We start from the raw sequence: 14,123 nt of genomic DNA on the forward strand, positions 1-14,123 counted from the left end.
TTAAAAAACTGCTAACACTGAATGTGTGACAGACCCTTTCAATGTGGAACTTTGAGGAACATAAATGTTTTAAGACCCCAAATGAGGAAAGTTCCTCCTAATGAGGTACACTTGAGAGATATGCATACACAACGTATCACATGGTAACATATGCCAAACAATAAGGTCTGCATAACATAGAAATAAAAACAGGAGGAGATTCAGAGTACTCATGCAAATGTAACTATCCAATTGTACAGTTTCTGCAGAATAACCCATGACAACACAATACAATACAATAGTATTTTAATGTACAAATACAAAACGTTAGGAGCAGATTTTTTATGAGGCAAAATGCACTGCAGACAGGGTAAAACTTTATCTGAATACAATGTCAACATAAGGTACTTTTGTGCAGCAATGAAAATTTAGGCAAATCAAATTGTGAAAAGACAGAATGGCCAGTCCCTTGTAATATCTCTTAAATCAAACGCTGCAGCTCAGTCTAAGGTATTACATCTGTTACATCTGCTACACAATGATAGGAATAAAAAATCAGTAGGCTGGTTTAACCTCTCAAACATAAAAATCAATCAACTCATATTTATACTTTCTAAAAATAATACAAACCTTGGGTACAAGCATGTTGTTAAGAATTACAGACACATTAAAAACTAAAATACTGCAACACATTTAGTTCATAGGCGGTCAGACCAGAATCCACACCATCTCTCAGTGAAAGCCACTGAGGGGTAAGACATCACTGGCTTAAGACAAGCTTCCTCTTCATTCAAGCTGATGATGAAAGAGCAGGGTGAGATCACAGTCCCACTCCATGACATTGCTGGTTTCATCTTGACCTCATCACTTATATATAGTCTACCACCTAAATATAGTCAGGTCCTGTTTGTGACCCCTTCCCAAATACCATAACCTGTTGGTGGTTCACTCCTTCAGGAAGAAATGCATTTTTTCATTAATTTTCTTGCGCTCGGGGTTCAGTCGTTTTAGGATCTGTGCTAAAACATTAACTGTCTGCTCACTGCTCAGTCCAGTCTTCTTGGTCTGGAACTTCTTCAGAAGGTCCTTGGTAGTCATTGGCTTTCGGGTCAGGTAACGTCTCACTGCCTCTTCTGTGAGCTGCACATCACTAAAGAAAGACAAACAACATCACATAACTTCACAAGTACGCTGATAACACGCACAAAAAGCTGGTAAATTCTCACCTTTAGTTGACTGTAGCACGGGGTGGATGCCCACAAAATCTCTACCACTTCCTTTACAGCATTCACTAACAGGTTCATAGGTATGTATTAGGTTACCTCCCCTTGAGGGCCAGTTCAAACCTAGCCAAGCTCCATTTTTGTGCTAGTAATAACCTATCCCATTTGGTTTCAAGACTGGCCTTACTCATCCCATGGTTGATAATTATATATTACCCTTTATGAGAATAACCGGGATAATATCATAAATAATTTGAGGGGACCCATGCAGGGAATAAAGCATTTAGGAGCTGCCTCTTTCTATTAACAGTATTACAGGGGTAGTCCTAGGGTAAATATTTTGATTCCCAGCAACAGATCCAAGTTGTGCTTGAATACGGGCAGATATGAACTTTGTTTTATGGGGATGGTGAGTCTGTTCTCCAGCAGAGGTATCCCCTGCAAAATAAACCTGTCCTCCCAAACTGTTCTGTTGATATTGCAGAAGAGCTTTAGATCCCTAGAACAAGTACTTTTGATGCCATTTGACTTGCTCATGTGCAGTAAATCTATCACTACTGGGTCAGAGGATGTCCTGTTAAGACAGACACATGTTACCTCAGCAGTCTGCAGGATACAGAGTATAATGACAAGGCTTTAAGTTGGTTCATGTAGGACATGCTGTTTTTAGATCTTGTACCTTTTTATTAATGTATCTCTGAAGGTGTCCAGTTGCTGCATGCGTTTGGACACATAAATGCCAAAGGTGTTATATTCAGACGGGCCTAATGAGGACTGAGTCAAGGGGGAAAATGACATCTCTAGATCTAGACACAATCCCTTTATTTATAACCTGTGCAATGCAGGACTTTCTTACAATGAACACGTGGTAAAAAGTCAGGTCACTGCCCAAATAAGTTTTCAAATCCCGAACAAATGGATTAACTCTTAGAGACACATTTGTTAATGTCATAGGTCCCTGTGATGGATGACATTCCAAAGAACAACAATAATGCATTTTTTAGCATTTAGTTTCAGTCCATGATTTTGGCACCAGTTGTTTGAGACAAACCTTTCTAAAGGATGTCTAAATCATGTGGAGATTCAATGACTTCTCCCTTTCAGTCACCTGCAAACTTAGTCAGCCAGAGCTCTTTGGTGCTGGCTTTTACTTCAGAAAAGTAGATGCCAAACAGTAGAGGTCCCAGCACATAACACTGGTGGTCTCGTGACTGGTGTCTCTGGGGAAGTAGGATGCAGAAAATCAAAATGGGGAAGCTATATGTAGCTATATGGGCTAACTGTAATACTGAGTGGGTCATCTATTTGGTGACCTGCACTTGTTTTGCTTTTTATGTGGGAAAGACTTCTCGAGCTTTCCGTTTAAGAATTTGTGAGCACTTAAGTGACATCAAAAAGAAACGTACCAGTAATGCTTTGTACAAACATTGTTTACAACATGCATCTGCTTCATATAAATTTGTTGTTATTGATTGTATTAGGGGGAAATGTAATGACAAACAGTTCTGGCAGGATTTACTTAGCTCCAAGGAGAAAAAATGGATCATCAAACTTGGAGCTTTGTTTGCACCTGGTCTTAATGACCAATTATGAATTCTGTGTTTGGATTGGACCGTGGGTTGGACCAATCCATATATATTTGTATGTATTGTGATACCCTGTTTTTTCATCTGTTTTTTCATTTTTGTACTTCACTGAAGAAGGCTCTGAGGAGCCGAAACCGGTTTGGAAAGCATTGATGCTATTTTTTCTGCTATTGGTTTTTACAATAGCAGTATTTTAGGAGGGGGGTTCTCTTCCCTCTTGTTAATAAATATTTTTTGATATGGTGACTATCAACGCTTGCTGGCTTCTTTCTTGGTTGCTGCTCATTTTGCTTTTGCCGTGCAAGGGTTCCACGGGCACCTGCTGCTTTGTTGAAGCTATATGTAACCAGCTGGCAATCCAAAGCAGGTGACGTAGGAGTTTATTCAGCTTTTCTACTATGCCTGAGTGGGAACTGTGCTAAAACCATCCAGCATCCTTCCTTCAGTGAATAATACAAGTATATATTTACTTATAATTTGGTAGCTAGCTAAGAGGGCAGGCCACATAACTTGTTTCATCCACAATCCAATGTACACACAACAGAGTACAATAAGGGCGAAATATACACGTATTTTCACAAAAGTACACAAAAATCTCTATCAAGTAAAACAATATACACAAGTGCAAAATATCAGTACATTTCATTGAAATATATAATTATACAGTCGCTGGATTTAGGAGACAACAGAAAAGGAGGAAATGCAGGCAGTTTGAATAAATGTGAATGGAGCACATTAACCAGTGACAGGAGGGTCAAAACACTGTCCAGTATTGTTTACAAAGAGGTAGGCGATAAATGCCTGAGTTCTGACTAAAACTCAGTTAAGCTCTTTCATAAAGACAGTTTTAGAAAAGGTGCATACTCATATTACTAGGCTAAGGTGATGGTGTGCATAGTACAGGTTCCCTTTTTTCGATGATCTTACTGAACGGAAATGGTGACTGCTGGTAAGTTTAGAGTGTGAAGGAGAGCAGATATTACGACTGAGAAAGTTACATGCTGTGGTAAAGGAGGAATATTGTCCCAGAGCAGTAATACTACACACTGTGTCTCTTTTGTGACTGGTAAACTAGACACTATGTCTCAGAGACTAGTAATACTTAATTTGACACTACGTTTTCAAAACTAGTAATACTAGATCCCGTGCAGTATGAAGAAAATGCAGTGATGGTCACTGTGGACACCAACAGTAACAAATCATAGCAAAGATGCAACAACAACTTCTCCCCAAGTCTTGACAATTTCTTCAGAGACTTTAAAAGGTACACATTTTTATTTCTGTGGCAAATGCTATAATTATAGTCTCAATATCCACGCACTAAATAACAAGAATCTGTGATATGGGCTTCACTTGCCTCTTAGCCCTGCAGTGCAATACTACAGCACATTACAAAGTGAAGGCAATACACTCCCCTTTCAGTACTCATTACATGATCTTATCAAGAATTAGAAAATCTGTCAAGGAGAAAATCAAAAAATCACAGCGTATAAGACCCACTGCTGTTATCAGTGAAAATAAGCCACTCAAATATTCTGAATCAGTAAATATTCTGCAAATTAAGCTATATGGTAATAAAAGTGCAAAACTGTACACAACTCTGGGTTTTAATTTCAAATGTATCTACTTCATGTAGCTATACACCATCAGGCCCTAACAGTTAGCCTCAAGAATCAAGGTAATATCCACTTCAAAAAACCGTTACAGCCCAACAGTCATTAATACAGATAAAGATTGCATGTGTACCAACAGTCATCAACAATGAGACAGATCATATGTGTACCAACAGTCATCAATACAGAGACCGACTGCATGTGTAACAGCAGTCATCTATACAGAAACAGATGCTATGTGTAGCTCTTTAGTTTTAAGCAGCTGCTTTAAGACAACAGTAGGTACAAAATTATTCTGTTTGGAGATTCATGACAAATGTGATGGGCAACAATTATATTATACACTGTATTACAATGACACACTCGGCATGAAATTCCCAGACTAGATAAAACCGTTTGTGGCCACAAACCAACCAAACAGTCAAAACAAATAAAAAATGGGAGGATCTGAACCTATAGTTGTTGTTTGCTCAACCAGAAATATCTGGGGGCAAGTACACATATAGCTCTTGTAAAAATATGTCTTTTAAAGACTGAGAAACATACAGGCTGAGGCAGTCCTTCTGGAAATCTGAGACAGCAGAGAGAGCAGAGAAGAGCGGTAAAGCAGTCGCTGTGAAAAGCAACACTAATTCTAGATCCTGCATGCACCTACTCAAAAATAGGTAGCATTATGGTTACTAAACTGTGGTACTCTGGGCCACTGCAGAATGCTGTAATGTGCAAATGAGATGCGTCCTAACTTCCAGTGTACAAGGTACAGTGTTACAATCACAGCCTTGGATTGCATTTATGAAAGAATAGGAGCTGAACGACTGAAAAGAATCCAAAGACTAGATTACTTACCCAGTTAATAAAATAGTATCTCTGCAGCATTTGCAGGATCGTGTTCAAAGCTGGCATTATACATTATACAATTTTTTACCATTCAATTTGACACCAATAAAACCAAATATTTCACAATAATACCATGCTATAGTGTCTATTTGTTTAACACCTCTATGGAATTATACTTAAGACAAAGGCAAACAAATTTACATAAAAGAAAACAAACCATATAAACTATATACAGATATTTTGTACAATTTTGTACAATCATAAATTCAACATTACATTAAATTGATCAATTCTTGTGCCTTTCTTCAAACCTCACTCCTCCAAAATATTATTCTGCATGTACTGAACATTATTCTGCATGTATTGTTCCCACAATTTCTATTTATGTAACTTGCTCCTACCCTTTTCAAAAGATCCCGCTTCCAGTTCTTTTAACTCTGTTAAAATATTCACTACTTCAAATACAATTGGTTTAGACTTTAATTTATTTAACATTTGTTTACTGGGAAAGTCTAACTTGGAATGAAACAATTTTCTGCAGAGGCCTGGGGAGAGACGCTCCAGTGGCATATTTGATTTCCATTTTCTAGTAATTGCTTGTTGACAGCCACAAGAATTAAACAATGATGCCTTACTATATTCTAGGCAATTCAGATCCTGTATCCCAGCTCAAAAAAATAATTTCCTTGGTTTATACCCATTTGCTCACCCATTATTTCTGACAAGAATATTCTGTAGGGAATTTTTAAAGTCCGCTAACTCATTATACTCCCAAAATGTACCTTTGCAGTTACCTTTTTCTTCCCCAACACACCTTTAACTTTTGCCATTCCTGGGGAAAAAATATTTGGAGTCTGTTTGGGTTATACATATACCTAAGCAAACACTTCCAAGCAAAAAATCCTAAATCTTCTAGACTTTATTGCATTTTTGGGAGCCATACATATGTCCTCCCATTGTTTTTGTGACCTGCTTACCCAATCTCATGCCAGTCGTTTCTAATTTCCTATGATCAGTTCCTATAGTTATTGTACTATTTTATGTGCCCTACTAATTCTCCCTTTCTTTAAAAGCAGCTTACATTCCAGATTCAACTGAAAACTGTCAGAGCAGGTTTTTGAGGATTCCTCTATCATGTTCTCTTTGCCTATACTCAGATAACAGTCCCTGAGAGGGAGGGAGGACAATCTCTAGCCTGCAGTCTAAATATCTTCTTGGCCTCTTCCCATTATATTACCTTTCCCTCTCAAGTTATCTCCTCCCAGTCCCTTTGTTCCTTCGCCAGTTTTCTCCAGTAAATTTCAGCCATCTCTTGCCCATTCTCTGTACCCCTGATGCAGTCATTCCTATCAGCAGAATCTCCTTTTCTCCATGCTTGTGTTGGCTTAGTTCTTAAAATACTTTCTGCTAGTTTATGAATAAACTCTTCTGTATGGCTATTTTCCTTAAGGATCTGCATCTAAAATCCCACCCTCTCATTTCTTGAATCCCCCCCCCCCCCCGGTTCATCATCCTCCCCATTCCACTCTGAATTATAGCTTTCTGACTGTGCCTCAACTTTGCAGCTCTAAATTATCCCTTCAAATTAGGTAATCCTAAACCACCTTGTTCTATTGAAAGAATCAACTTATCCCACTTGAACCTTGCCCTCTTCCCTTCCATGATAAAATTCATCAACTCTTTATTACTACCCACAACCACTCCTCTGGTTGATAAAAATATGCCTGATCGCTACATAAAACTAAAGGAACTAAAAATGTTTCCTCTGCTTGTATCTTGATACTCATTATCCATAAACAATAGCTTCCAGTTTCTCAGTTTTTGTACTTTTTGTTTAGTCTTTCCCCACATATCCTTAGATACAATATCAGAATCCTTTTTAACCCATACTCCTAAATACTTCATTTTATCATGTCCCCATAAATATTGGTATTGCTGAAAAAAATGTGTATGTGGATACATAGTTTACAGCTACAGTCTTTGTTTTAGTCTTCATAAAAATTTATATCCTGAAAAAACATGAAACTATCTTAGAATGTTCCACATGAATGAGATGCACTTTTCTTTGGTTTTATCCGGTACAAAATAATACCTGTAAATAAAGCCAACTTTTCTTGGTCATTGTTCCAATTATATCCTTGAATTTCTGAGTCTCCTACTTTCTTTGCCAATGCCTCTAAATATAATGCAAACAACAAAGAGGAAAGAGGACACCCCTGGCTCGAACTTATTAGTGAAGAACCCTATTTTATTTTTTCCCTCTGAACTCTCATATATCCTCCTAATTAACCCTAATTAACCTTACTATTGTATCAGGGAAAGCAAACGCTTCCATTGCCCTACTCATAAAATGTCAGCTTACTCTGACACATGCTTTTTCTGAATGAAGATCCACCAACAGCAGCAGTATTTTCCTACATTCTGCTTCTGTCTGGATCATCACTGCTCTATTAATGTTGTCAAATGTTTGTCTCCCCTCCACAAAAACACTGATCAATATCTATAAATTTTGATAACATCTTTGCCCTTTCTTTTAGTTAGTATAGACAAACAAACAATAATCATGGTTTAAAATTGAAATGGGCCTATACGTAGCTGGGTCTGATGAGTCTTTACCATCTCAGGTATTACAGCCACCATGGCTTTCTTCCAGTATGTCCATGCTTTCCCTCTTTTTAAAATACTGTTCAACAAAACCTTCCAGATCTTTTCCCTTTCTTCTCTCCCAGCTTCCAAACTTCCGCAGGAATAACATCTATTCCTGGAGACTTTCTTGCAGATTGATTATAAGTCACAGTTTTTATCTCATCTACTCCTATCTTAACTGTTAATTGTTGTGCCTCATCCAACTCTAACCATGGCATACATAAGTCCATAAAGATTTCTATTTGTGCTTTTTCTTGATTTCCACATTTCTCGGCCTTATAAAAATTTCCATAAAATTTACAAAGTATCTCTAACATCTCTACAAGATCTCTGGTTAGTTTTCATGTTATAGGCTCCCTAAGTGTGGCAACAACCCTTTTTACTTTCTGTTGTCCAAGTAGTGTGAGGAAAGTTTTTGTGCTCTGGAGTTATTATCAAAAACAGTTACTTAACAGTAACCTATCCAGACTTGTGCATATTATTCAGATACTCCCTTATTCTCTCTTTTGCACTCTGCAGTTGCACCTCTTGTTCTGTGACATTCCCCTTATTCTGCAATACCCTAACCACTGTCAGCCCCTCTAAATATTTTTGTCAATTCTTAACCATATCTCTTTTTCTTTTACTTCTATCCTATTCTTAAATTCCACTTTTATTTTCTTCCACACACTAGGTATAACTTCTGAAGATATTTCAGTCTTCCCTAATAATGCTCAAATAATTTCTAATAACCATTCTTTAAATTCTGTCTTTTTGACACATCACTGGGGAAGCACTAGTCTTATTTTTACTTCATTACCCTTAATTTTTATCTTAGTTGTTACTGACACATGATCTGGAACAGTTATTGGACGTGTGTCAAAGCTTTCAATTAAATGTTCTTGTGAAATAACTTCCGTCTAATCTAGTCCAGTTATTGTACCTTGGGGAATATCATGTGAATTCTCAGAGTTCTTACTATTCACATATTTCATAGCAAATATTTTCATAAATGTCTTCAAAATCTATCCTCTTTTGTTACATTTCCCCTTCTAAGTCCCCCAGATACATCCTTGCTTTGCAAAACAAGTTCCATTCCCCATCTATAAGTAATATTCCCCTGCTGAAAGCAGATTATTTCTCTCAAAATTTTAAGCTCCATAATATCAGTTTTAGGTGAAATATAAATATATGCCATCATAATCCTCTCCCCTTGCCATTAGCCCCTTACTACAAATCTAACATTATCATCATCTTATTATTCCATTTCTATCACTACTGGAGCTCCTGTAGCAATTAATACAAGTAATCCCCTTTTCTTTAGTTCTTGATACTGTGATGAATATCCATCCTGAAATCCTTTTTATATCAAATTCACATGCTCATTTCTTTCCAGATGCATCTCCTGTAGCACTATTTGCACTCTGTATTTTTTTAATTTAATACTCTTACCATATTGGCTATACTTTTGAGGCCATTCACATTCCAAAATTATATGAATAGTGTAGCCATTATGACAAGAAGTTATTACTGCCACCTATATATATATATATATAAATTGGTGTACTACGGTTGATTGAAAACTCACTTGATTGAAAATGAAATTACTAGGACCACTTCACTGAAAGCTCACTTGACTGAAACTCATTACGTTGAAAGTTATAAATGGCCTTTTCCCCACTGTAGTGTGACCCTGGAGTTGGTATATAAAAAGTAAGGGGGTGTGTGTGGGGCACAGCCCACCTCATTGGGGGTGAGGTGGGGTGAAGCCCCCCACATATCTTGGTTATATATTCTCTTTTGGAAACAGTTATTTAATGCACTTATAAGTATCACTGTGTATAGTTTAAAATGTTTATAATATGTGGGGGGCTGTGCCCCACACCCCCTTACTTTACATACTAACTCCAAGGTCGCACTACAGTGGGGAAAAGGCCATATATAACTTTTAACGAAATGAGTTTCAAAGAATTGAGTTTTCAGTGAAGTGGTCCTAGTAATTTCATTTTCAGTTAAGTGAGTTTTCAATCAACCGTAGTAGACCCATATATACACACACACACACACACACACACTATATATATATATATATATATATATATATATATATATATATATATATATATATACACACACTATATATATATATATATATATATATATATATATATATATATATATATATATATATATATAGTAACACTTCACAATGTTGAAATCCTGAAAGATCGAATTTCATATGGCCAAGACCATATGATTGAACTTTCGGAATCCCAACATTGTGAATGGAGATCTGCATACAGAGTGGAATGGGAGATTTCCCTTTTCCTCACTGTAGTACGATCTTGGAGTTGGAGTATTTAAGTAATTTATCAGATAGTGAAAAGCAAGCACTCTATGATCTACGCAATAACAGTGATATAGTTGAACGTCCTTCAGACAAAGGAGGACCAGTAGTAGTTTTAGACTGAGTACTATAATACTGAAATGCTGTTGATGTTAGCAGATGTTTATACTTATCGAATTGTCTCTTCGGACATTGCTTATGACATGTATGAAAGTATTAACAGGAGTCTGCAGGAGAGTATGCAAATGGGTGTGATTAATAAAGATCTGTTTAATTTTTTTTTCATGTTGAGAAACCCTTAATACACCAAATACACTGGCTACCCAAAATCCATAAAAACTCCAAAAGTCCGAAATTCAGACCGACAGTGGCAGGAGCAGGCTGGCTTATTGAGCCAATTTATATGTATATAGATAAACAGTTGAAAGTGGTGTTAAATGAGTGCTCTACTATACTTAGAGATACTCAACATTTTCTTAATGACTTACATGAAATATGTGGAGGTTCAGAGGGAAAGAAAATTGTCTGGTTAATGACGGTGAATGGCACATCTCTTTTTACATGTATACCAAATTCCGACTGACTAGAAATGGTGAAAGCATTCCTTATGAGACATGGAAAGCATCAGAACAGTCAAATAGATTTTTTTATGTATATTGTTGGAAATAGTTTTAGAGCATAAAATCTTTCTCTTCAATGACATGTGTTACAGGCAAATAGCTGGAGTAGCGATGGGCACTAGTTGCTAACTCTTATGCCAACCTGGTAATGGATGAGTGGGAACATCATCATATACACTCAAAAGGGAATACACAGATCAGGATATACAGAAGCTTTGTGGATGATCTGTTTATTGGGTTGTGGATGATCTGTTTATTGGGTGGAAGGGTAGTGAAGAAGCACTGGATGAATTATGTACAGAATTAAACAACACTAACAATTTACTACCAAGAAGTCGAGATTAGAAATCAACTTCTTGGATGTAGTAGTGCAACAAAGCAGTGCAGGTATTGAAACCAGGATGTACAGAAAAGAATGCTATCAACCCTCTTATTTACCTAGGGATAGCATGTACCTATCCCATATTTTCTCAAATCTAATAAAGGGACAAGCACTCAGATTGTCACGCCTCACTACTAGCGATGACAAATTCTTTGTTAATCTGGTAGGTTTGAAGAAAGAATTCCAAGGAAGAGGGTACACTGAAAGCCAAATAAATTCAGTATATGAACAGATTAGGGCTGAGAGGCATGGAAGCGGCAAGCCATATTTCTCAACGAAAGTAGTTGGTATAGATAAAGATGATGCCATAGACATAGGAATCCCACTAGTTATTTCATACACTCAGGAAATAGGTAGTGTGAAAAGCATTATTAAGAACTGGCACATCTTACTAGTTGATGAGCGAACTGAAAGGTGGGTAGGGCAGAAGCCTAAATTCACATATAAAAACAGGAAAAGTCTTAAACAACAACTGTGTTATCAGAGGTCCAATGTAATCACCCATGAGTTGGAAAGAGGCACAAGGAAGTGTGGCAAGTGCAATTACTGTGAATACATTGATACATCTAGGTTTTTTAGGCACCTCGAAACCAGATATTTATGGGAGATCGGAGCTAAAGCCGATTGCAATAGTAAAAGACTTAGTTTATTTAGCCTCCTGTCTTAAGTGTTATAAATTTTATGTTGGCAAAACCAGCCACCATCTCAAAACCAGGATTAGAGACCATCTATATTGCACAAAAATGGGACAAGAATATAGTGCATTGGCTAAACATACTATATCTATGGCGAATGAACACACATTCGTATTCCAAGTACTTCACATACAATATGCCAATGAAAGACTTGGTGATTTAGTAAATGACACAGAACTAACAGAATTGAAATGGATTTTTAGGCTCGGAGCCCACAGAGTGTATGGGCTGAATGATACACTATATCCCTCTTACCTGTCTTAAGAAATAAGAATATTAAGAAATGAGTTTACATGGCAGAGGTTTTATGAACATTTTTTATAACTATATGTTTTAGCACGTTACTGAATTTGTATTTTATGTTAAATTGATTCATTATATGAATGAACAATGGTTTTAAATATGTATGTACCTTTAAATTTTTTGGAGGGAAACTGGTTTGTGTTGATTAGGTATGGTATAAAAACGGAGTCTTTTATTAAGTGTTATGATGTGTCTGAGGGAGTATTTTTTTACGAAAGTGCTTATACAGTACATTTTTGTGGAACTGGAATAATAAACAGACTTGTGGAATCTTTAACAATGTGCCCTGTCTCCATACCTTGGGATTTTTTTCTGATATATATATATATATATATATATATATATATATATACACATACACACACACACACACATTATATATATATATATATATATATATATATATATATATATATATGATTGAACTTTCGGAATCCCGACACTGAATGGAGATCTGCATACAGCGCAGAATTGGAGATTTCCCTTTTCCTCACTGTAGTGTGATCTTGGAGTTGGAGTATTTAAGTAGTGGGGGTGTGAGGGTTGCAGGGGGGGCTTGCCCTTCTGCAGAAACATTTAAATTGTTTTTTTTTTTTTTTTGATTTGTTTCAGAATTTCACTATTCCGAAACATTGGTCATATGATCTCGATCATATGAAATTCAATGCTTCGGAATTTCGAGATTCCAAAGTGAATATATATATATATATATATATATATATATATATATATATATATATATATATACATACATACACACACACATATATATGATAGCTTTCTTAAATGCCTGTTTATAGCTTCTGTGTCACATGTACCCATTAATGTTTGGAAAGGTGATCCTTTATACATTTTTGATTGTCATCTCCATTTGAACCTATGTCATATTTTAGAAGACTTATTCTTTTAACTAAAACTCTCGAAAAAAAACACACTCAGAGCACACTCACTGAAACAAGAAAAAATATGTACATCTTCAAATAATGAAGTTTAACCCTTCTGATAAGAACGGTCCCAAACTGACAGCTGCACTCAGTGGCATTACCTCACCTTACCTAAAATTAAGGTTATCCTTACTTGTATGGATCGGCTTAAAGCAGCTGCATTTATCCATCCTTGCTACCATCTAAATGTTCAACAAAATACCGCAAGTGAAAAGGAAGGCTCCCCAATAAGGCACTTATCTGGAGAAACTATCAAAGCAAAGGTACCACGAATCAAATGACTAACAGTCCAATGAATGCATAACCTGCATTCTCGCTGGCAGTGAGACAGTCTGAGGATTGACACTCCTCGTCCATCCATACACTCCACTGCATATGAGATGAGATAATTCATCAGATGTACAACTTAGGGAAGGTAAGGATTTGCTACCCCAGCTGGACACCAGTGGTGACAGTCCATATGCCAGGAATACTGCAACAGTGATTTTAGTCAGGACATCAAATGCCACAAATCGACTGCTGAACCCACAGACATTACCTAACCTACTTCCATCTTTGTTGAACACAAATTGAAAGTGGCACTTCCCAGGGCAAAAGCAGTGATGAAGGGCACTCCACAATTTCTTCAGATGCTGTCCTATTGTTTTCAGTCACTGAGTGATAAAACTGATGTGACAACAGCTACAATGGATGTTAAAAGCCTCTTTATGGTCATTTCCAATGAACTTGGAATTGAGGATGTATAGCAGTTTTTAAAACAAGAAAAGATTTTTGATACACCATTTCTCAGGTTTGTCTCTTACTCGATATTATCCTAGAGAACAATGTCCTTGTATATGGAGAAGGACATACTTACAGAGATGGTGTGCTGCAATAGGTACTCCATGTGCTAATAGTTATCCCAGCATTGTAATGGCTCTGCGGGAGGTTATGTTCTTAATGATACAAATGCATGGAGGATGTATATGC

The 14,123-nt window shown here is 36.7% G+C and overlaps 1 protein-coding gene across 1 annotated transcript in view; it reads right to left on the bottom strand.

Annotated features, from left to right (window-relative positions):
- Positions 1-268: 268 nt before the first annotated feature.
- GTF2F1 (general transcription factor IIF subunit 1) overlaps positions 269-14,123 on the bottom strand; it is a 903,716-nt gene continuing 889,861 nt past the window's right edge. The window contains exon 12 of the mRNA XM_044057223.1: positions 269-1,129. Within this exon, the coding sequence (XP_043913158.1) occupies positions 925-1,129 (205 nt within the window). The 3' untranslated portion in view covers positions 269-924. The remainder of the gene's footprint in view (positions 1,130-14,123) is intronic.

This window comes from Protopterus annectens, chromosome 15.part0 (genome assembly GCF_019279795.1).
Source record: "Protopterus annectens isolate FY-2018-M chromosome 15.part0, PAN1.0, whole genome shotgun sequence".
NCBI lineage: Eukaryota > Metazoa > Chordata > Ceratodontiformes > Protopteridae > Protopterus > Protopterus annectens.